We start from the raw sequence: 26,099 nt of genomic DNA on the forward strand, positions 1-26,099 counted from the left end.
CCTTTTAAGCAAAAGAGTATATAGAAATAGTAGCTAGCATGAAGCAAAGAGATTCATACCTGACAGTAAAACCACAACCCTTGTATGGAGAGTCTTCCAATACGAAATTGGTGCTCAAGTTGTGCCACCATGGCCTGGTAATCCTGATAAAGAAATACAAAGGTGAAACTGAAAGAATATATGCCTGAATATAATATACGCAAAAATGGAGGGGCAACCACTTTGGCACTCATATACATGAAAATTATAAGATGATTATATGCATAAGGCTATAACATACAATACCACAACCTGCAGGATAAAATAACACCAGGGAAAACTTCAAGTTCTCTGTGGCCAAACCTCCATTAAAAAAATGTTCAAAAAGAAGCAGCACTGAAACCAATAAATTGGAAAAACGAATAGAAAACTGTCACTCATTAGTTACCTACCCTGCACTAGTGACAGCCACCAAACTGTCAAAGTAGAACAAAGGCGTGCATGTCTCGGGAAAGAGTGAGCATATATACACCAAATCTTTAAAACAAAAAGATCTACAAAACTGATAGGAAACACTGTAAAATCACTGACTTTAAAAAGAAACTAAGATCAGAAGAAGATGGGGACAAATGGGATAGTGATGATACCCTAGATAATTGTGAAATAAAAAAAATGCTTCAAGTTATTAAAAAAGGAAAAATTCTTCAAACAGTGGTTCTACTTTACTACTTCCAGGTTGAAAGAAGGAAATCTCAGAACTACTAAGTAAATACCAAGGGCATAATCTCAAAACAGAAACAAGCTTACTAGTCCTATAGACTGTAGTCTATATTCATTCAAAGAACAAAAGAAATCAATTCGGCAGGCCTCTGAACTACAAGGCTTGGTCCTTGTGAAGTTAGGTTTATTTCTCAGTAGAAGAGAAAGATTCTAAGATCCATTCTCAAGGATTAGCAAGAAGAGACCATATTCTTTTAGTGTCAGCTTGATTTTCACAAATATAAATAAAAGGATACAATTATAAAAGACAGAATTCAATCTTCTAACAGTTGAAGAAGTAAAATATTTAAAACATATCAGCCCAGAATACAACTCAAAGACCTACAAGAAGAAATGCCCTCACTGCAGCTGCAAAGGCATGATTAACTAGCCCATTCTTGAACTGAGACCTTGACTCAACAAAATGGTCGATCAACAGAAAGCTCTTGCACAAAGGGAATATCCGTTTTGCCATTTCCTGCAACAATATTCCAATGAGTTCAAAAGTTGTGCAAGTAAAAAATGCTAAAATGCGGAGATTGCATGTGATCTTATGTATATATATGTATATATATATATATATACATTAGTGCATTGTAAATGGGCGGTACCCCCTTAGTATTGTTGATATAATACTTTACTTATTTGAAATATATATATATATATATATATACGAGAGAGAAGAACAAAACAAGGACTCATACAAAAGTTCAAAAGCTGCCATTTCTTGCAATGATATTCCAATAAGTTCAAAAGTTCTGCAAGTAAAAAAAATGCTAAAAAAGGCTAAATTGTGGAAATTGCATGTGGTCTTTATATATAATAAATATATATATAGAGTGAGAAGAACAAAAATGAAGACTTCAGAAGAAGATAAGTTATCCTCTAAAAATGAATAAAAAATATGGACATGAGAGAAACATGAATTAAAAAAATTCTAACTGAAAATGAATTGATCCTAGTGATCCAAAAAAGCAACATGAAGAAAAACTTTGTTTTACTGCTTCCAATGACCACACTGCTGACCTGAAGTGCTAGATCCATAGATGCATCAACTTGGAAGGTAACATCAAGCTCCTTTCCACGTATCCTTTTGATTGAAATATATCTTCCTTCAATTCCAACCATAGCAGACAGCAAATCATCCATGACAATAAGTTCCTGAACATCAAGTGGACCAATTAAATTTCTGCACTGGAATTTAGATACATCCACCTTCTGGGTTGAAATAAAGAAGCATACTCTGAACATATAGGCATGCAAGTTAAGCCTCTTCCCAAGTATTTTAAAAACCTAACGTTCTCCCAGCCTCAAAAGATTTTGATACTTATACTGAATCATAAAACTCATTGCTGATGGCAATCTACTTCCACAAAATTTCCATGTTTGATGCATGAGGCCGGCTCCCGAAAATGTAGTTTAACAATAATAAATCTAAATATCCAATTATAGTAGCAAACCTAAAAAAGAGGTCAAAGAAAAAGAGAGACCAGCAATGATACAATAGCCCCTTCCCATAAAGAAGTGTCAAGCAAATGAACACCATTGCATATTCCCAAGCAACCAAAACACAAGCAACACTAGTTTGACGAAATGACTTGTTCGTCCTAACTCAGTGGATGTGAAGTAGCAGTAAATCAAGGACTAACTACCATCTTCAGCCCATCACAGCTCAGTAGACATTCACTTCAAGCAAATAAGTAACATGAAGATCCTAAATGCCAAGCTAATAACATGCTCTACAAGCCAATGGAAGAATGAAAAGGTTTTGTCTTAGATGCATTTCAAGGTGGCAGTCTTGTGATCTGGTCCATGATTGTATCAACAAAGCATTAGAGGGTAAACAGCTATGGAGATTCATGAGAAAGCAACATAGCCTCTAGAGAAGAGCGATTAAAGCTAGATTGGAGAAGAAACCAAGCATTGGCGCTCTAAAAGTACTAAAAATCTGCACGGGGTTGGACTATGGAAGAAAATAATGTCAAAAGGAGAAGATTTTCATGGGTGTATCCGATGGAAGATTGATTTGGGCCAAAGGATTAGCTTTTGGTTGGATGAATGGAATGAGGGCGAAATGAAACTCTTGGACAATGATTTTCCACAATTTATTACCTAGTTCAAAATAATAGGCAACATTGGCAAATCTTTATACAATAACCCAGGTAATGATTATGTCAAGTTATTGTAGTGTTTGTCCAATCATGAAAGGCTAAATGAAGCCTTGGATGAGCCAATTCGGAAGCTCACTATTAATGGGGCCTTTTCGATAAAATCCAACTATATCCATTTAGCAAACACAGAAGAATCAATTTCTAATTTCTTATAGAAACTGATTTGGAAGATTAACGCTTCACCGAGGATGGCCTTCTTTGCATGGGAGCTGCAAGAGGATATATTTTCACTATAGATAATCTCATCAAAAGACGAACAGTAATGGTCAATAAATGCTACTGATGCAAGAAAGATGAGGAGTAAGGAAATCATCTACTTCTTGGAGTCCTTTCTCTTATTATCTTTGGTCTATAACACAGTCTTTTTGGGGTTTAATTTTGTAATGGTTGGTTCAGTAGGAGGGGAGATTGGGGCCTGGAGAGGCATCCATGGAGATAAGCATTATAATAAGAATTTAGACCTTATCCTTCTAACTAACTTATGGCTCATTTGGAACAAAAGATAAACAAAGGCTTTCAATGGTACAGAATTTATTTTTTGATAGAATTAAGGATGTTTGGTTGCAGGCCCAGGGTTAAAGTATCACTCTCTTTATACTTTTGAGGATTTAGAAGATTTGCTTGATATTTGATAGATTTATAAAGCATTGTATATGGGTTGCACCCAGCCTATATATAATATACTAACTTTTCCTTCAAAAAAATAATTACTAAAAGAGAGAAAAGAAAACAATAAAAAGAAAAGAGAAACTGAACAGCTAATAATATTAGATAAACATACAAATAATAATAAACAAAATCAGCATTATTTGATCAATACAATAATGTAGTTTTTCTAAGCATACCTGAACAGAGGTATTATAACAGCCTATGGCTTTCTCCAACCTGCTGGTGCTTAAAGCATGCTAAGATGGATTAGGTGGATCCTTTCTGACTTTCTTCCATAATGATACAGAACATAAAAAAAATCTAAAGAAGACAACCCTAAGCAGGTTAGAGCAACACAATACCCGGATGAATCCAAGGAAAAACCCTTTGAATCAGAAAACCTTGATGTCGGCTTTGTGTCCTAAATGCAAAAAGTAATGAAGTCGAAGGAAAAATCAATTAAACATAGAAGACAAAATAACTCAGACTATTAAAAAAACACATAAATCAGATAAATCAATGTAATTCAATAGAAGAAAAAAAAAACTAATTTTACTTTTTATTTGAAAAGAAGTAAAGAAATTCAAGATTGATTCCAAGAAAGTGAAAGTGAAACCTGGTAGAATTGGCCTGTGAGGAATGGCCTCTCCAAATTCCAACGAGGCGTTGAGGGGCATGTAGTTGCCATTGCTGGTTCCATTGATTCAACCCTCTCGAAGCCAGTATGACTGGAAACTGTTGTCAAATATTGGAAAAACAAAGTCTTAAATACATTGTTCTTTTCTGATGTTTCAACCTTTTCCTACTTTGTTCCATAACCCGTCAAACCATATAATTCAAATCTCAAGTTTCTATAAAATTTTCAATTTAGTCCACCTCACAGTTCTAAGAGAAGATGTTAGGCATCCGTCCAAGGGTGCTTAATTAGTGAATTAGGCCATGTAAGTGAATGTGTCAAATCTAGGTGCACATGTAAGAATGAAATTCATTGCAAAAAATAGAATTGGCCTTGTACCCTTAATTCCAATCTACCCGCTGCAAACGCTCAATAGAATAATTAATTTACAAGTTCAAGCGGGAAGTTACAAAATAATAAATGAACATAAACTAGTAGAAATGCTTCTCTTCTAGGCAATGCCTTCAAAGTGTTTGCTCCCATTGTCATTAAGAGATATCAAGGATACACATGTTGAATTATCCTCCTGACAATAAGAACTTAATAATAGGTAAATAACGCCAAAAAAACAAATCACAGTAACCATAAATTGAGTACTAAATCATCAATTATTTCCTACAATTTAGCCCATGTAAGTAACTAAGTTCAATTCAGCAATTATCGATTAATCTTAACAAAAGCGAAGTATTTTAACTTTTAAGCCACATAATACTTTTCAAAAAATGTATGTATATCTGGAAGAAAAATGTAATTAACCCACATTTCCAATTTTTCATTTTGTAAGTTTAGGAATATATGCTTAGAATTTTATATAGCATTTTATTGAAATACCTTAACTGCATATCTAAAATAATTTAGTCCAGGAAAAATTTACCCAATCAGTCTTGATAAATACATTAACTTTTATCCAAATCAAATACAAGCCAAATTTATCATAGATAAAAAAATAAAAAATAAATAAAAGAAAGAAACACCATCTCAATACTCATTAATCGGCGGTGAACACAGTAACAATCATCAATAAAACAGCGTCTATATAGATATATATATATATAGAGAGAGAGAGAGAGAAAACCGAAAAAATCCGATTAGGAGCAATGCAAGGAGGAGGTTACCTGCGAGGCGTTCAAACCAATGTGACCAGAGACGGCGTCGGTTTGCAGAGGAGGTTGCGACAGAGAAGAGAGATAACGACACACAGTGGCGGGGAAAGAAGGACGACGACACGCGGCGACCAGGAGAGAACGGATGCGCAACTTGGGGCTTCTCCCTCGGCTAGCAAACTGGGCTCCGGTGAAGCTTTCAGAGAAACAGCCGCGAGTAGTGGCGTGCAAGGGAGGTCTGCGGTTGGGCCTTCTTGATGAAGCTGGAGAGTGAACTGAGAAAGGGACGGCCTGAGGAAGATGGGGCAGAGAGGGAAAAAGAATAAGAGCTTTTTCGGTTTAATTTTCAAAAGTCAAATTATTTACGTGATAAGTTGTAATTTTGTTTTAAAATTTTTTATTATATAATTTAATTTTTAACTTTACAAAATTATATTAGAACGAAAATTTTTTAAAAGTTTTGCAAAACTGTAAGAAGTGTTTCATGTCTATTTTCACTAAAATAAATTTTAAAAAATAATAATTTTATCTAAAATTAAAACTCAAAAACAAGAGAAAATTATGATTACATACATTATTTGTGTTAAGTTACAATTTTGTTTAAAAATTTTTATTATAAGTTAATCTTGAAATTTATAAAATTATTTTTACAAAATTTTGTTTTTGAAAATTTTTGCAAAAAGGGCAAAAAATGTTTCACTAACACTTAAAAACATTTAAAAATATAATATTTTTATTTAAAATTTGAAATAAGAAACAAAAAGAAATTAAAAATATTCTTATTTAAGGCAACTAAAGAGGGAGATAATTGGATTTTTTAAATTTTTTATGATTTTACTAATATTTAAAACATACACAAATAAACAAAATATTTGAATGCTTGAAAATAAAAGAGAAAATGGAAGATAATGCAAACACTATCTATAAAGGTTATACTACTATGCTTGGGCCCACATCATTTTATCAAATCATTAGACTTTACTTAAAAAATCTTCTAACAAGGTGTCTAATTTAATTGCATAAGTATTTTTCGTAAACCTTTGAAAATCTTTTTACTCATTTTTTAAAATATTTATAAAAATAAAAGATGAAATGTCAGTTGTAGCGCCCGGAAAGGGGCCGAAAAAAAAAAAAAAAAAAAAAGCCACGTCAGCAGGCCCGGTCAGCAGTCCCGGCCAACCGGGACCTGCCACGTGGCAAGACCACGTCGTTCCAAAAAAGGCCACGTTGGCGATCCGCGTAGGCGCGATCGGACGACCCAGATTAAGCGTGCGATCGGACAGCCCAGATTTAAACGCACGGACGGCCTAGATTTAATCAAAAACGGACGGCCCAGATTAAAACAAAATGGACTGCTGAGATCAAAAGGCAAAGGGTTATAAATAGAACCCCCACACCAGACCACAAACCCTAGCCGCCTGCCGCTCGCCGGAGAAGACGAACCAGAAGCCGGCTGCCGCCACCCGCCGCCGCACCGGAGGAATTTCCAACCGCTGATCGAGGTAAATTTCGTACCCCCGACTCGTTTTTCCACGCTGATTCCTCCTGTGGCCAAATCGGAGCCAAAATCCAGGCCAAACGGCCGAAATACACGGCCGAAGCACAGCGGCGCCGCCGCGCCCCTTCTCGGTTTTTGCCTCCGATGAGGCCCTTCCCGGCCTCCGTTTGATGCAATTTTTATATCACCGTGATTACCATTCTTTTCTCTACAGGTTGACTGGAGCCGAATCACCAAAACACGAACCTCGCCGGAGAGCCGCCGCACCCGAGAGCGCCACCGCCGGTAAGCTCCGTTTTTCCGTGATTTTTTGGCCCCCCGAGGGCCCTAGGGTTGTTTTCTCGCAGGGACCGATGCGAGTGTGGGCGAATTCGACCGGAAACGGTCGAAAACAGCCAACCCAAGGCGAATCGCCGCCGCCAGTGGCGGCGCCTTTGCCGGAACACGGCGGAGCCACCGTGCCGGAGTTGCAATTTGGGCCGAAAGGGGCCCTGGGCCTAATTTGGGATTTTTTTGGAACACGTGCAGGTACCAGTAGTGCGTTTCAGTTCCCCGAGAAAAATTCAGGGAAAATTAGGGACAGCCTGCAAGCGCACTGTGAAGCCGTGTTCGGACCCCGAAACGAGTAAGGACCCCTCACCCTATTTCCTATCACGGTTTTAAAGTTCAATAAATGATAAAACGGTATTTCATGAATCAACGAGTGTGTGAAACTGCTTAAGGTCGCTAATAGAGCCCGAGTCTAGTGTGTTTGTCGGTTAACTGTTAATTGGCCTGTTTTACAGTTTTAAATGCAGCATGAGGTTCGATGTTTTCATTTTATGGATTCGTGTGCATATTTTACTGTTTTATTGATTATGGATTAAATGACCGGGATATTGATGCTGTATGTTGTCTGTTTAGCATAAATTACTGTTTGCTTGCTTGTATGTGGATTAATGATGCTGACTGAGGAAAAAAAGAATGAAAAATTATGTAAATGGGTAATGGTATAATGTGGTCAGCCTGACTAGATATCTTGGGAGATGGTGGACGGACCGGGTCTGTAGGGAACCCTACCGGGATTGTGGTCTCCCATACCAGACGGGGTATGGAGATCTTATGTGTTTTGGCGCCCATACCGGACGGGGTATGGGGACGGCCCGTTTCACCCTCATACCGGACGGGGTAATGAGGTCTATGTTTTGGCGCCCATACCGGACGGGGTATGGGGACGGCCCGTTTCACCCTCATACCGGACGGGGTAATGAGGTCTATGGTTTGGCGCCCATACCGGACGGGGTATGGGGACGGCCCTGGAATGGATTTCAAGTGTTAAGGATTAACGGGTAACGGGACCCCTATGGATCCCCATGGATACTAGTGGGCTGGTGAATCAGGAAAATATGTTGTGTAACGATTGAATTACGAAAAGTGTGATAGGTATTATGTTATACAGTTCATATATATGTTTCCATGATGATGATGATGTTATTGCTTTCGTATATTGTTTTATGAATTTCACCGAGGTAAGTAAATGGTAAAGGTTTTATTATCGATAAAAGGATTTGTTGTAAATTATGCTCCATTGGTCTTTTTGTGTTTTCTACCCACCTTTACCTCCGTGACGGTGAGATATCGTGATGTCTTTATTGGGCTAGTGTAGCTCATTCCTTATTTAATCATTTCATATCAAGAGGACATCGTTCCCGAGCCGGTTCCGCAGGAGGACGACGAAGGGGACGCCTAAAGACTCCATAGTCACATTCGTAGTTTTTACTTTCAAGTTTCTCCTTTAGGTAGTTTAATCTTTTATATTTTGTGAGCACGTTTCGGTTTCAGTGTAAGGGATGTTATTCAAATTTTGACTTCGCTTCCGCATTTGATATTTATAATATAAATTCCATTATGAATTTCCGGGGCTGCTACATCAATTATTTCTCATTCACAGTTAGTTACAAGATGAATCAGAAGGAGATCCAAATATATTTAACCTTAATAGTGAAAGAAAGTTGTTTGCTTGAAAGTTCAAATTTCTCACCTTAAAAATAGTGTTTAATATGGTTAATGATGAGAACTTATAATCTACTTATCAAAATAATTATTAGAGATATGAAAAGTACTAAATTAAACATTAAATGCGTAAAAAAGATGTGTTTTTTAAAAAATACAAATCTACGATCTAATGTAATAAAAATAATCACATATAAAAATACAACAAAAATAATATACTTTGTCATATTAGTCTAAAATAATGGCGTAACTGACTATTTTCATCACATTGATTTATTAATATATTTTTTGGTGTGACGAAGCATGTGGCATATGTTGTCATATTGTCCGCCATTTATATCTTCTAGAAAATTAATTTTTGATTCCAATTTTCTTCGAACTCCATTTGTTTTTACACAAAAAAAAAATACTTTTTAAGTACTCTCTCACAAAAAAAAAAATTTCTAAAACTTTAATTTAAAAAATATCTTAAACTTTATGTTGAATTTTTTTAATCAACCATGTGAATTTATATGTGGATTTATTATATATAAAAGACTATCAAATTTAATTGGATTCGTTTAAATAATCTGGTATAGTTGAAAATATTGGGTCTTAATGCATTAAATTAGAGTGTGAGTTTTATTTTATATATAGATACCAAAAGCGTAATTTATAATTTTATGATAAATAAAATTAGAAATAACGAAAACTTAAATATATAAATAGGTAGTTATAGTCCTTAAATTACACGTCAAAATTTTTTTTATTTTGTTATTCCCTCACAAAAAATAGAGAGAGTGTAAGAACACAAAAGGATCACGTGTTGATTTGGAAAATCTATTAAAGAACACGCAAATTTATGCTGCTATGGATTCAGGTACGCTTTCGTTTATACATCTATTCTTTTTTATTTGATACGAACATGTTTTAGATTTAAATCTATTTTGTTTTGAAATCCCTTCACTTCAAATAATGAATCACTTTTTTTGTATACTAAGCTATCTTGTATAAAGTGAATTGTATTGATTCCTTCTTTCCCTCAACTTTTCTTCAATATTTTCAAGTTTTTTGTTCCACTTTCTAAATATGGTTGATCTTTATATTTTAAAAACTAACAAACAAATATTAGACAAAATTAATTATTATCATTTATTAAAAGCAATGCAATTTTCTTAATAATGTCCCTTTTTTAATTGATGACAATACCTAATTCTTAATAAAGAAAAACAAAGAAAACAAAGATTCAGAAAGTCCTTAATATATGCCTCCCTATTTTACTTTCAATATCCAATTTCATTTCAAGAGATTGTCAAGTTAAAATCTATAATGATAAATTTCACTAAATGATTTTAATTTATCATTATACATGTAACGGCCCCAGAAATTTAAATGAAATATATGTATTAAAAATGTCAAATGCGGAAGTGTAATAAATATTTTGATTAACATCCCTTACACAATAACTAAAACGAACTCAAAACATGAAAGAACAAACTAACTAAAAGAGATACTCGAAATAAGAACTATAAATATAACTATGGAGTCTTTAGGCGTCCCATTCGCCGTCTTCCTGCGGAACGAGCTCGGTAACAATGTCTTCCTGATATGAAATAGTTAAATAAGGAATGAGCTACACCAGCCCAGTAAAGACATCACACTATCTCACCGTCACGGAAGTAAAGGTGGGTATAAAACAAAATGACCAATGGAGCATAATTTATAACAAGTTCTTTTATCAATAATAAAATCCTTTACTGTCCACTTACCACAGCGAGATCCATGAAACAACATCTGAAAATAATAATTTTACAATATCATAAAATCATATACACTTTTATAACACAACATATATCACACATTTACATTTCAATCATCAGGAAACAGATTTTCTCTTTTACCAGCCTACTAGTATCCTTGGGGATCCATAGGGGGTCCCCTCTACACGTGAACCCTTAACATTTATAACCTGGTTCCAGGGCCGTCCCCATACCCCATCCGGTATGGGCGCCAAAACCATGAACCTCAATACCCCGTCCAGTATGAGGGTGAAACGGGCCGTCCCCATACCCTGTACGGTATGGGTGCCAAAACATATAAGGTCTCCATACCCCGTCCGATATGAGAGACCACGTTCCCATTAGGGTTCCCTACGGACCCGGTCCGTCCACCATCTCCTATGATATCTAGTCAGGCTGTCCACATTATCTACTTATCAATTCACATAACCTTTTTGCCTTTTTCCTTAATCTTAATCATCCAATCATACAAAACATGTAAACCAGTAATTGACACCAAACATGACAACACAATATCGGGTTAATCATAATATCAACCATAATAAAAGAAACCATGATTCATGCATACGAGACCATAAAATAAATACATAAGACATCATGTTGTATTTAATACTGGAAATTAAATCAAACAATAACAGACCAACACTGTATCAGGCTCGGGCTCCATTAATTATTTATTTAGCTTTAATACCGTGATAGGAAATAGGGTGAGGGGTCCTTACTTGTTTTGGGATCTGAATATGGCTCTACAATGCGCCTACAGGCTGTCCCTAATTTCTCTGAATTTTTTTCAAAAAACTGAAATGCACTACCGGTACTTGCACGTGTCCCAAAAAATCTCAAATCAGACCTAGGGCCCCTTTCAGCCAATATTGCAATTTCGGCACGGCGGCTCCGCCGTGCTCCGGTGACGGTGCCGCCGCAAGCGGCGGCAATTCGCTTCAGGTTGGCCGTTTTTGGCCGTTTTCGGCTTAATTCGGCCACACTTGCATCGGTTCCTGCGATAAAGCAACCCTAGGGCCCTCGGTGGGCCAAAAAATTATGAAAAACTGAAACTTACCGGCGGCGGTGCTCTCGGGTGCGGCGGCTCCTCCAGCGTGAGTTGCGTTTTGATGTTTGGCTTCGATCAACCTGTAGAGAAAAGAACGGTGATCACACTGGTATAAAAATTGCATCGAACGGAGGCCGGGAAGGGCCTCATCGGAGGCAAAAACCGAGGAGGGGCGCGGCGGCGCCACTGGGCTTCAGCTAGGTTTTTCGACCGTTTGGCCGGTGGTTTGGCTCCGGTTTGGCCACAGGCGGACTCAGCATAAAAAAACGAGCAAGGGGGAGAAAATTTACCTCGATCGGTGGTCGAAAACTTCCCCGGTGCGGCGGTGGGTGGCGGCAGCTGGCTCCTCCGATGTCTGGTTCTTCTTCTTCGGCGAGGCACTGGTGGTTAGGGTTTTTGTAGTCAGGTGTGGGTGGGGTTATTTATACCCTTTGCCTTTTAATCTCAACCGTCCATCAAGATTGAATATGGGCCGTCCGTGCGTGTGAATCTAGGTCGTCCGTGCACACATTTGATCTAGGCCGTCCGTGTGCGCGGGAACGGATCTGGGCCGTCCGATCGCGCGCACGCGGATCGCCCACGTGGCCCGTTACCTGGTCAGCGTTGCCTTGCCACGCGGCGCGTTCTGGTTGGCCGGGGCTGCTGACCGGGCCACTGACGTGGCTACTGACGTGGTGCTGACGTGGCACAACTTTTCTAAATTGCCTTTTGACCTCCGGTTTCCAATTTTCTTTTCAAAAACACCCCCATAATCTAAATTTTCACTCCTTTTTCCCAAAATCAATTTCAATTAATTCTAAATAATATTTTTACCCAATTTTATCATTATTATTATTTTTATTTTCATTAAATTAAATTAAATTAAATTAAATAAAAAATCAAATAAATAAATAAAAACAAAAATAAATAAATAAAATTTTTATTTTTATTTGGGTGTTACAATATAAATGGATAGGCCAAAGATTGCATGTACATTGTATTTCTCTAAATTTTCAAATCTTTTGCTGAGTGAGGAACTCAAATCTAATTCAAATCAAATAGACAAATTTAAAACAAAATTTCTTTAATCCAAACATTGTTTTATCTTATCTCCTTTTCTCCAAATAGTCAATTCAATTTAAGTGTACGATATCATTTTTCATATGCAAAACTATATTTCGAATAATCAAATCAATTTATGGATAACCAATTAATAGTCAATTTAATTCAAGAAAAATTAAGTCCACTTTAATGCAATAATTATATTCCAAATAATCAAGTGAATTTCCAAATACTCCATTCATAGCCAATTTAATTTCAAAAATAAAATTATCCATTTTATTTTCTCATTTTTCTGTCATTAATAAAAAATATGTGAAAAAGATAAGAAACGAGGTAACGTCATATAACAAACTATATAAATAATATAATAATGATATGGTAGATATAGTAACCACCAACTGTTTATTAGCCACATGGTCAACAGATAAACATAAACCCACATAAAAGACACAAAAAGTCTTATTTATTGCCTAATAAGTTTGATGTCCCATATTTATTTTCTACAAAAGCATTTTCATAAAATATGGCAAGGGCTAACAAGCACAAGACACATAAAGTGTTTTTTTACTTCAACAAGCATAAAACATTACAAACTATTATATAATTTAAAAAAATCTGGCCATAAACATGCATGACATATACCTCTTTAACCACTTCTATATCTATAATATCAGGGCTACTTAATCACAATGGTTGAGATTAAGAGACCGTGTGGTAAAGCAACAAAAGAGGATTTGGCATTCTTTATTGGATTCAATATAATATATCATAGATTAATAGGGATTTTTACAGTATGTGCCACAAAATGATTGTCTCTAGAGTAGAGATTCGCTTAAAAGCCCTTGTGTTGGGTAGAATATCAGCATTGATGAAATAATATGAGGTATGTGTATATGGTGGTAAATCAGTGACTAACGAGTTCATAAAGCCAAAGAGTTCAAGGTTCCCTACAATAAAATTAAGGGTCTCATATTTGTCAAGGTCCAAAGTATTATCTGGTCACATACTTACTGCATAATATTTAACTCCTTTGAGCAGGTCTTCCATACATTTGGATATATTATCCAAATTGACAGTCATTTTAACAATGTGTGGTCTAATGAATATTAGTCTAATATTAGCCATATCCATATTTACATAAAATAAATGAACAAACGTAAAATATACTAGATGTTTATTTATGAGAAAGTGTTCCTATCCCTAGGATCCAATTATTGTATCAATCTTAGAATGAGACTACGTAAAGCATGAAAAATTATCTTTTAGTGAGTGAGATGGATTTATTATGCAATTTTGACACAAAGGTTACCATTGTTTGGTTTGAAATGAACTCCCTAAAGTTAATATCATGAGGGCATCTTAGAGAACCCGATCCTTCAACCTTAGGTACTGGAGATACTTTTAAAGATGCTTAGCGACTCTTATTAAGAAGGTTATATTCTACATGTTCAAGGGTAGTTTTGAAGTACATTTGCTCTTATGAGTAGTTTACTTCACTCTAGGCATCTTAATATTTAAGAGAAAATAACAATATAAAAACATGGTAAATAAAGAGTTTAAATTTTTTGTGGAGTATGAGAGTGCTTGATCTATGAGGGAAATAAGAAGATATAGTGAAATGTTTAGCAAGATAAGTCAAATGAGGGAAGAGATGTACCTTCCGGTGGCATGCGAGAGATGTAAAAGAATGAGACATGAGAGAGTGGTTTAATTCCTGAGTTTGTATAGGACTAAATATGAAGAAAATGAAAGATTGAGAGAGAGAGAGAGAAATTTAGTGTGTAAAAAAAGAGGTGAAAGAGAGATATGAAAAAAAATAGGTGTTAGCATATAAATGGGTTTAAAAAGTGGGGCTAAATTTTTTATGACTTTCAACTTTGACCTAGATGTGAAGAATTTGATCACACGTGAAAATTGTCTAACTAAGCTGATATGAGTGATTATAATAATGTTGTTATCTATATATATAAGTATTATCCCTACGATCAAAGCATACTTAAGGCCAACATGATCAAAGAATAAATCAAATAATAAAGGAGACATGGTTAATGCAGGAAAATAGGCAAGAAAATATATACTAAATATTATACCTATATTGTAGCTATTTTTTCCATAATCACTTAGTCAATCTTTCTCTATTTGTTCCTCTAATACTTCCCGTCAAGTTGGAGCATGAAGATTGAAAATGCCCAACTTGCTTAGTAATTCATAGAATCAATCATTGCTAAGAGTTTTGATAAACATATTAGCTAGTTAGTTTTGAGATGCAATAGATCAAGTTGATATAACAAAATACCCTATATACAACTTCAAGATGAGGTCGTGGAGAATGCATGAATTGACTGAATAAATGGACTGCATACATATGTCTTGACGAGTGATGGTGAGATCAACAAACGGCCAGTTAGTTGATAATAATGTTCCAAATTAGCACCTAATTCACTAGAATCATTAAAAAACCTATGTTGTTACTCCATGGGAGAATGAACTAGTTTGCAGCTAGTGAGACCACTATCAGCTAGAATATTAAAAGGATATTTATGTTGGCTCAAGAAAATTCTTGTATAAGAGTGAGCCATCAAATACAAGAAAATATTTGAGTTTGCCAAGATCTTTAATATGAAACTTGGTATCTAAATAATGCTTTAACTTATAGATGCGTTCAATATTTGTCCCCCTAATAATAAGATCATCAACATATATGAGGACAATAATGAATGATCCATCATTAGATGACAAAGTGAATAAAGAATGATTTGCATTTGATTGCTTAAAGCCAATATTAAGTAAAAAAGTGGTTAATTTCTTATATTAATTGTGAGAAGCTTGGTGAAGGCCATAAAGAGATTTTCGCAATCCACAAACTCATTGCTCTTCTTGCTTAGAAAATCCCATTGGAATTTTTAAGTACACTTCTGCCAAATCTCCATGTAAGAAGGCATTATTCACATCTAACTAATGTAGTTCCTAATTATTCAAGTGCCAATAAGCACCTGACTGTGACCAGTTTGGCAGCGGGTGCAAAAGTCTCATGGAAGTCACTTCATTGAATTTGAGTGTAGCCTTTAGGAACAAGAGAAGCATTGTAATGCTTGAGGTACCATCTGATTTATACTTGACTTGGTAAACCCATTTAGAATAAATAGCCTTCTTTTCAGGAGGTAAAGGTTCTAAAGTCCAAGTATTATTTGCTTCAAGTACATAAATTTCCTTTGCCATTACATCTCTCCAATGTTGAAATTTAATTGCTTGAGAGTAACTTTGGCTCATCATTAGATGTGATGGTCTCTAGAAAAAAAGTGTGAATAATAAAAAATTTGAATAAGAAAGAAATTGTGAGAGAGGATATACCATCGAGTTTGTTGATGGAAAAAGCAAGAGCAATGTAGAATTTGTGGAAGCAAAATATGGGGGGCAAAGTGTACTCATAGTAAGATAAAGGATGCAAGACTTATCTTTGTCGTTTATCTTCTCTTGCAGTAGCTTTTGAATTAACATTATGAATCTCATCATGTGATTGATTATATGGAGATAATGATCTTTCTTCAACCATTTCAATCTCAACAGTGTCTTGAAGTTGTGGTTGAGACAAGGTAGAAATAATTGGTTCTGATTCTTAAGAAGTATGAGTTGATGTTGAAGTAGATGCAACTGAACAATCATTATAAGCTGGACTCACACGTGATTTTGAGAGCCCAAAATTCTCAATTGCAGATCTGGTGTCATTTAATTTATCATCCAATTGATTTAATCCTGTAAATATGAATATTTTTTCAAAGAATTATATGTCTCAAGAAACACAAATTCTCTTACTTTTAAGATAATAAATTTTATATCCCTTTTGTCTATTTGGATACCCGACAAAGACACCTGGTTTAAATCGTGATGCAAATTTGTCACGTCCCTTATCATTCACATGTCCATAATAAAGGCATTGAAAGCTCCTTAAATGATCGTATATGAGCCTCTTCTTCAGTAATATCTCATAAAGAGTTTTATCTTGTAAAGCAAAAAGTGGCATACGATTGATTAAATATGTTGTAGTAAGGACACATTCACTCAAGAATGATATGGGAAGATTTACTTGAAAATATAAAGCACGTGCCACCTCTAAGAGGTGTCTATGGTTGCTCTCGAAGATTCTTTGGGGTGTGTATGTGCAGCTCGTTTGATGCTCCATTTCATGATCAAAATAATAAGTCCTCATATCATCATGTGTAAACTCAAGTTCATTATTTGTTCGCAAGATCTTAACTCTCAAATTAAATTAATTATAAACCTAATTAAAAAACTGTATCAAGTATGTTTTAGTTTATGATTTATTCTGCATATAAGGAATAACCATGTTGTTTGACTGAAATCATCTACCAAAGTTAAAAAGTAATGACATTCAGGATAATATTTTATTTTGTACGAGAACCAAATATCACAATGGATTAAATCAAAAACATTCACCGTCTTATTCATACTAATAAGAAAAAATAGTTTAGTATGTTTTGCTCTACAATAAGCATCACAAATAAATTCTTCTTGAATTTAAAAAAAACTGATAAATTCATAACCAAATGAATTTGATTAATTGGTAAATGCCCTAATCGATGATGCAACAAGTCTACTTCAATTATATCAACAGTAATGAAGGCCTTCTCCCCTCTCATCGGCTCCAAATAATAGAGACCATTTCACTCTTTACCCAATAAGCTTCCTCGAGGCTAACTCCTAAATCACAAAACAATATGGCAAAAAGATTACTAAACAATTGAATTTTTTTTTGTCAATCTACTAATAGATAGTAAATTGAAACAAAAATTAAGAATTCCCATAACTCGTTCAAGTATCAGTTTGTTTCCAAGGTCTATTTAACCTATGGCATGAACTTTAACTATTGCACTATTAGGAATTTATACTTGTGACATATTGGTTAAAGAACAGGTTTGGACAAAGACTCAATATCACAAATCATGTGGTTTGTGGATCCTATATCCATGACCCACTCATCATTCTCTGTTTTTTTTAAACTTTTTAAAATAGCTAACAACTGTTGATGTTGTGTAAAGTCAGACTTGGAATCGACAATTTTGTGCTGTTTTTTTATGCAACAAAAGTTATGTTAGAAGATGTCATTGTTCCAACAACGCCTTCTAATTGGTTTCCACATGCACGAGACTGACCAGTTCAGTTTGCTTGCCACTTTTCTTTCTTGGTTTGTGTAAATCTAATGGGTAATTGATCACTTTGACATAATATTCTTTGCTGTGATTAATTTTCAGAAAATAAACACATGGTGGAAATTGATTTCCACTTCCGTTGTGACTATTCTTTTATTTTAGTTAATTCCTTTTTGCGAGTAGTGCAACTCCTTCAATGGTGGGAGTTCAAGTCACCGCAATTGATTATTACTTCTTTTCTTGTGCTGCAATGGCATAGGTCTTTTCCAAGATTTGGCCAAGGATCTGCACTCAATATATATGACTTGAAAGTTGAGTAAACATCATCAAGACCCTTAGAAATTAAATACCTTTTCTTCTTCACGTATGGACTGCATCTGCTTCGCTGCACCACACTTACATTTACATAATGGAATTGTATTAAGACTTTGCACTTCATCCTAAGTAGATTTCAATTTTCCATAATATACTGAAATCGAGAACTTTTTATGTTGTAAGAGTGTGATTGCTTGCTTCAACTCACATACTCTAAGTGTTAAGCCTTGATTAAATATTTATTCCAAATCTTCCTATACCTCTCTTGTTATCTCGACATGAGCTGCACAACCTTAAAGCTCCTTAGTAAGGGTGTTTGTTAACCAGAACAGAACAACCGCATTGCATTGCATCCAAGATTAAAAATCTGGCAAGTTAGCATCAGGTCTTTTAATCACATTATTCACAAAATCGATTTTGTTTTTAGAATTAAGTGCATTCATAAAATTACGTCTCCAAGTGAAATAGTTGTCTCCATTTTCATTGAGAGGGTGTGTAATAAAAATCAAGCCTGAATGGTCAAATAGATGTAGGTAATAAGGAGAACCTTCATCAGCTTTATTAAAAGTACAATTTCGATGGTCATACTTCAAACTTGTAGTTTGTAAACCTACTCTGATACCATGCAAATTTGCCGATTAGGCTAATATGATTGATTACAATAATATTGTTATATATATAAGTATTGTCCCTATGATCAAGGCATGGTCAAGGCCAACATGATCAAGAATAAATGAAGTAATAAATGAGATATGGTCAAGTTAGGAAAATAGGCAAGAAAATATACACTAGATATTGTGCCTACATTATAGCGATTTTTTTCCATAATTACTTGATCAATCTTTCTACATTTGTTCCTCTCATAACACGAAGAGTTGGCTCTAGGGCACTAAGTTTTTGGCACTACAGAGTTAAAAGGCCATGTGATGATTTTCACTGCATACCTCAAAACACCAAGAGGAATGACCAATGTTTTAATTATAATTTGATGTGACAACTTACTCACAATTTTTATCACACAAAAACTTGCATTTTGAAAGTTTGTGGATTTTCTGCATTAGATTCATCCAATTTTTAACTTCTTATGTATCTAATGATTGAGATGTGAATATAACTAATCATGATATTAAATATTAGCACAACAAATTCACATACATTCATTTAAATGAATCAAAAGTACCAACTTCTTTCATAATCATGATAAATCTATCTTCACTAAAAGGTTTAATGAAGATATGGACAAATTAATAAAGTAGTCTATGAAGTTTGACACTTTTTATAATTTAGTCTTTAGTTCCTTTTTTTTGTTATAACTTAATTTTTGACCTTTTTTTAATTTTTTTAAAGATTTAATTTCCTTTCATTTCATTCAAAAAAAATAGGTCATACTTACGCTTTAAAAAAAACTTAAATAACACATGTTAAGTCTTGTATGAGGAAGAGAAAACTAAAAATTTCATTGACAAATCAAAGAAGTGTATATGACAAGGTTACGTGTGACAAGGTGGGATTTGGATATGATTCCTTTAACAAACAACAGCTTCTTAGAAATTTATTTGCGAAATTTATTAGCACAAGTAGTCCATTTATTAATAGTCCATTATTCATAAATTTTTGGAAGAAATTGACATACTTCATACTTTTGCTCTATTCAGAAAAATAATTGCAATGGTATGAAAAAGATTTGGGTTCCAAATGAAACATTTATCGTTAACATTCACAAACCTAAAAAAAATTAGTGTGTCAATACCAACCCGAATAGTTGTCTTTAATGAGACTATATTTCTTTCTTGAAAGAAAAATGATGAAGATGAAGAAATAGATATAATAAGCGCACTAAAAGAATTGAATATTGATGAATCACCTATTAATGACATAAACAACAATGAGGAGGAAAAAAATGGCATGTTACATAACCCAAATCAAGCATAAGAAATACATAAAGGACTATTCAAAGATTATAAATATGCACATGCCCATCATAAAGAACTCATAGGTGACATATCACATGGAGTGAGAACTAGAGGTGCCTTAAGAAATAAATGTCAATTTATTGCCTTTATAGCCCAAAAAGTTTGAAGAAGCTGCAATGATAAAAAGTGAATGAATGTAATCAATAAGAATTAAATCATTTTAAAAAAAATAAAATATAAAATTTCGTGCCTAGATCTAATGATAAAACCATTATTTATACTAAATAAGTATTTAGAAACAAGATAGATGAAAATGAGATAGTAACTAGAAATAAAATTAGATTAGTGGCAAAGGGATACAATCAAGATGCATGAAATGATTCTACTGAGACCTTTGCTCTTATATCTATAATTTAAGTTATTAGATGCTTATATTTTTCACTTGTGTAAAAGACTTTAAGCTATTTCAAATTGATATAGAAAAGTGATTTCTTAAATGGCGTCATAAAATATAAAGGATATATCAAATAATCGGATGGTTTTGCAGATTAAAACTTTTCAAATCATGTTTACAAATTTGTATAGTGTTTTATGGTTTAAAACAAGCTTCAAGAGCTTGGTATGAAAGCCTTAATAAATTCCTACCAAAAAATGAGTTCATTAAAGGAAAATTGTTAATATTTTGTTTACAAAGATTAATAGAAAAGATATCTTAATTATTCAAATTTATGTAGATGATATATTCTTTGGTGCAACAAATGAAAAATATGTGCAAAAGCTTTTCAAAAAGCATGCAAAACGAATTTGAAATGAGTATGATTGAAGAAGTAAATTATTTTTAGGCCAACAAGTTAAACAATCAAAAGAAGGGATCTTCATAAACCAAAATAAATACATTAAGCATCTTTTAAAGAAGTATGATATAGGAAATGTAAAACCAAGTTCAAGTCCCATGATCACATCCATAAGACTTGATAAAGATGAAAATAGAAAACCAACCATCATGTTTACTGTGTGCATATCTGCTCATTTTTAAGCTAATTCTAAAGAGTCACACTTGTATGCCATCAAATAGATATTTAAGTATCTAAAAGACACTTAATCTCTTGGACTTGACATTCAAAAAGAAGTTTTTCAGAGTTAGATAACTATTCAGATGTTGATTTTCGAGTTGTAGAATTGATAGAAAAGTTGTTAGTGGAACATGCCATTTAGTATGCAACATTGCATGTTTCTTGGTTTTTCAAGAAACAAAAGTCGATCTTGTCAACCACGGAAGTCGAATATGTTATTGCAAGAAGTTGTTGTGCTCAAGTCTTATGGGTGAGATAATGAATTTTTGATTCAGAATTAAAATGGGAACTATTCCCATTAAGTTTGATAATACCAGTGCTATCAACTTGAGTAAAAGCCTTATTCAACACTTAATAACCAAACACATTGAAGTTGGTCATCATTTTGTAAAGGATGTGACATCCCGAATACTAATTTAAGCATAAGGGTACTAGATATAGAAATAGATACGAGAGCATAAAAGGTAAATGTCTGCGGTGGAATAAATAATTACAATAACTTACAAAATAATAATAGAGTTCTCATTCTTATAATACTGAGGAATAAACAAAATTAATTACAAGCTTCTACAAAATATGCACTCAAAATGATTCACGGATCCACAAGATCCTCAAAGACTTCAAAGGGTAGATCAATGATTAGTTCTTCACTATTGTCCTCATCTGAGGGGGGCATGGGAAGGGGTGAGCTCTACGTACTCAGTAAGAAAAGTAGTATTTAAATAATATTACTAAGATTTCAAAAGTAAATTTGAACTGAAATAAAGTACTAGAATTATTTACCATCGGAAATCGTGTCAGAAGTCCATTTATTAATTATGAAAATATTTTAATTTATTAAACAAAATATTAAATCAATCATGTCATAATCGTATCATGCCAATTAAATCAATCATGTTGAAAATAAAAAAAAAATCAAACAAATCATGGCATGCTCTTTATTTCATTTTATTCTTCGCACGAAGTCGTTCTGACTTCCATCTACTGAGGGCACTACAAATTTCAGACTACTCATGTGGCATGACCAATTCATTTCATATTATATCAGTAACTTGCGATTTGCCAAACCAACAAGAAATTTACGGCTTGCCAAATTATGACATGATCTATGATCACGGTCATGCTAACCACAGTAGTTCTACATGTAAACTATGGTCACAGCCGTACTTCGCCAAAGGTGACCCCTACAATCATATTGCATCACCACTCTTGTTAGAGGGTGCACCATCATCCACAAGAAGCGGTCCTCTTACTTCTTTTCATACCAGATGGGGGAGAAATAGAAATTCCTAAGAGATAAAAAGCTTAACGAAACATGTTATTTATGAACTATGCATGCCAATATTGATAAATATTTCTTATGCTTAACATCTTGCTTTATTACTTCATCTCGTCATATGCATTAACATTTATTATGTGCAAATTAACTATTTTAGTTAAACATGTAATTAACAAGTTTACATACATTCATATAAACATACTTAACACATATTAACTTTATTAAAGCATATAAAATTAAGCATACAACCATTTGATCAAAATTTCATTAATTTAATCTAAAAATGCTCCCTAGTATGTTAAAAATAAATACTAGATTCTTTACTGAAAAGTTAGAGTTTTCCTGCGTCTTTTCCTCTTTTAATTTTTCCATTCTCTTTCTAGTTCATTTACTCACTCTCTCTAGAACTCTTTGATGGATGGAAGAATGAAGTTGGAGTAGTGAGGAAATGGTGAAGAAAGGTCCTTATTTATAGAAAATAGGGACTATAAGATTTGTGCCAAGTGGTGAAATCTTGTGAGGAGAGAGAAAAGTAAAAAGTGACTTGATGCGACATGACAATTGATGGACGTGACTGACGGATGCCAACATGATGACCGCAACGTGATGACAGTGCGAAAATTGGAAGCACACCACCTAAATAATAGTGGCATGTCACCCAACTAATAGTGCGCACTGCCAAGGGCAGCGCCCACTGCCCCAACCAGCTGTGCGCGTTGGCTGAGGGCTTGCACGTGCAGGCACGTGTACATGGCGCATGGAGTTGTGCGCTCGTGTGATGCGCACAGACTACGCGCGATGCGATGCGCACAGACTGCACCTCGCGCTTCGTGTGGATGGGGTATGCATGTAGGCGCATGTCCCGAGCTGGCCGCACGCATGCAATTGCGAGCGATGCGCGGGGCTCGCACGGGCAGGTAGGTGTTCCCACGGGCATTCTCTGCGGGATTTTTTTGCCATTTCCTCCTCCATTTTTCTTGAAACATTTTTAAGTTAATTTAAAAATAAAATTTTAACAAACCAATATTTAAAATAAATTTTAAACAATTATATTGTAATTAGGGGTTTACAATATAATTAAGCACAAAGGTTTCGGTGTGTTACGAAGGATCATGCTTGAAATGGAAATGTAAGACTTAAATTTAACCTTACAAAGATTTAACTTGTCAAAATATTACTAAGTCCTTATATGCTGAGAGATTTTCTATAATTAGAGCATGTTTTAAAGAAAGTGTGACATCTTGTTCCTAGTTTCTTGAAGACAATCGCCAATCAATCTATCCAAAAATTTCAACTATAAAATTTAATTCATTTGTAGCATACTACATAAAAATAAATATCTCTTATATTGAAATTTTAAATATAAAATTCTATTACATGAGATAGTTGACTCATACAAATTTAAATACATAAATTTATATTAGCTCATACTGAATAATTTAAACCCAACACTAGGAGACTCTTCTCACATTGTTACCGGCTGCTGACCTTATCGAGGTTTCCTAACCTGAAAAAAAAATCTGGATTGAGGTGAGTTCCAAGCAACACAGTAAAAAATCTAGCACTAGCAGGTCACAATAATGTTTTAAAACATTTTTAATACATTTCAGTGAAGACTCTTTACAAAATGCAATGTGATCTTTTATGAAAAATATTTTATTTAATAAGCAATAATAATCAATCAATCCATCAATTCATCAATCAATCTCTATCCTATAATCCGTACTCTATAATCGATATCATATAATTTCCAGTGCCATAAATATTCCTATCTTCCAATTTCCAAAACCCCATGCAAACACACATACCATCAAACACATGTAAGCTTTACACACACACACACACCTGGACTAACTCTGACACAATGACTCTAACTCAAAACTGACTCTGACTCTTCTTCTTTATTAAGTCTTTTATGTTCATTTATATCTTCAATTAGGTTCATATTGCTAAACCCATGCGCATGGTCATTCACACCTATTTCGAAGGAGGCAATCTAAACATCGACCAAATCCTCATAATTGGGACATTAATAAATGATAACGAATGCAATCACTCAATCTTTCCAGATGCCATTAATGAATCCAATAGTTCAGTTCGCCATCCCAAAAACATTGAACACTGATTCCAACCTGGAACCCAAATACTAGTACATGCACTCTGATCGAGTTCTAAAATAATCAATACAATATAATTAGGCCTTTTAAAGAGATCAGACGAATCATATTTTAACAGACTACTTGGTTGAGTACATTTATTAGACTCTTAGCTTTTCTATCTTTTTAGACATAACTACTAGCTACCCTAGACATCATCAGTCCTAACTCTACTTTGGTTCCTCCATTTCCTTTTTGATGTTCTGATGTGAGCAAAGAGAGGGAAATGAATTTATTTAAAGGGAGAATAAATCAAGAGGGAAGATTTCTTCCTAAACCATGTGATATCTTAAAAGAAGAGAAAATCAAATCTCATTCCTTAAATAATTAAATCCAATAGTTTAAAAAATATATAGTTGGCCTCTTTACTCCTTCAATGGCTAGCCTTAATTAACCATATTGACTTCCCCTAATTCCTCCACAATTAATCAAAATATTCTCATTTAAAAAGAAAATATCCTATCTAGCCTATTTTAGTCAAAATCTTCTTAATTTTTATTATTTTCTCATTTAAGACAATATTTAATTTTCTTATAATTTCTACCATCAATTTAGGAAATTTATTTCCTTGTAATGCACATGGCCTACTCTATAAATAGGTATTCAATTCACAATTTTAATCATTCAAATTTAAGAATAATAAAACTATGAAGTTTAGTTTTTAACTAGTTAGGTTTCGTCAACCTTTTTATTGAGTGGGAATTGATTTAACTTATCAAGGTACTTCTTTGTGACGTTTTATCAATTTTCTTTCGAATTGATTTCTAACTTATCAAGTCATACTCGTGGCATTTTTTTAATCAATTCAAACTATCCCAATTACCTTAGTTGACATTCACATGTTGAATGTACATCAAGTTGAGAGGGTTTGTTGAGGGTTTTGTGATTCTAAATATTAATATTATATGTGGGGTTCGTGATCACGTTAGTTGATCTTGGATTTCGTATAATTTGGTATCAAAGCTTAGGCTCGAGATAAATCTTACTATCCTAAATTTTTATCTTTACATATTTGTTATTTTTCATAGTAAAAAAAAACATATTTTGCATCTTTTCATATACAAACAAAAAAGAACAAAAAAAAACTCATATCCATATTGTCTTCTTTGCACTCTAAGTTTTTTTCTTTCACTATGTTTTATTTCATTACATCTCTAAATAGTTAATTGTACTGTAGCTACTTAGCATCATACATAAAACACACATTATCTTCATTTGTGTGTTTGAACTATTATTTTTAGAATTATTTTAACACTTGTTATCCCTAGGATTCCTTGAAATGTCATAAATAAAATTTTGATTATTTTGATTAAAGAAAATTCAATTATGACATTCAACTTGAAGGAAGAAGGTTGAGTAAACCATAATGATTGAAACACATAAGAGAGTGTTATTTTCTTTACTAACCATTCCTTACAGATTTTCATAATGACCTTATACACAAGTCCAGCCGATGATATTTTTTCAAAAAAAGTAGAATTAGTGAAATCTCGACGTAA

At 33.9% G+C, this 26,099-nt stretch overlaps 1 protein-coding gene across 7 annotated transcripts in view; it reads right to left on the bottom strand.

The window, feature by feature from the left end:
* The window catches only part of LOC110807864 (Spc97 / Spc98 family of spindle pole body (SBP) component), a 28,399-nt gene extending 22,714 nt beyond the window's left edge, over positions 1 to 5,685 (bottom strand). For 2 of the 7 annotated variants that reach the window (XM_088219373.1, XM_088219372.1), the window contains exons 1-8: positions 5,349 to 5,685; positions 4,742 to 4,759; positions 4,174 to 4,292; positions 3,920 to 3,978; positions 3,755 to 3,803; positions 1,765 to 1,899; positions 1,085 to 1,216; positions 60 to 143 (exon numbers count right to left, since the gene is read on the bottom strand). In XM_088219373.1, coding sequence (XP_088075499.1) covers positions 60 to 143; positions 1,085 to 1,216; positions 1,765 to 1,899; positions 3,755 to 3,803; positions 3,920 to 3,978; positions 4,174 to 4,292; positions 4,742 to 4,745 — 582 coding nt within the window. In that variant the 5' untranslated portion in view covers positions 4,746 to 4,759; positions 5,349 to 5,685. The remainder of the gene's footprint in view (positions 1 to 59; positions 144 to 1,084; positions 1,217 to 1,764; positions 1,900 to 3,754; positions 3,804 to 3,919; positions 3,979 to 4,173; positions 4,293 to 4,741; positions 4,760 to 5,348) is intronic. The other 5 variants (XM_088219377.1, XM_088219376.1, XM_088219375.1 and 2 more) reach the window with 4 other exon arrangements.
* Between the last annotated feature and the right edge of the window lie 20,414 nt (positions 5,686 to 26,099).

Source organism: Carica papaya, chromosome 5 (assembly GCF_054855325.1).
Source record: "Carica papaya isolate Zhongbai chromosome 5, ASM5485532v1, whole genome shotgun sequence".
NCBI lineage: Eukaryota > Viridiplantae > Streptophyta > Magnoliopsida > Brassicales > Caricaceae > Carica > Carica papaya.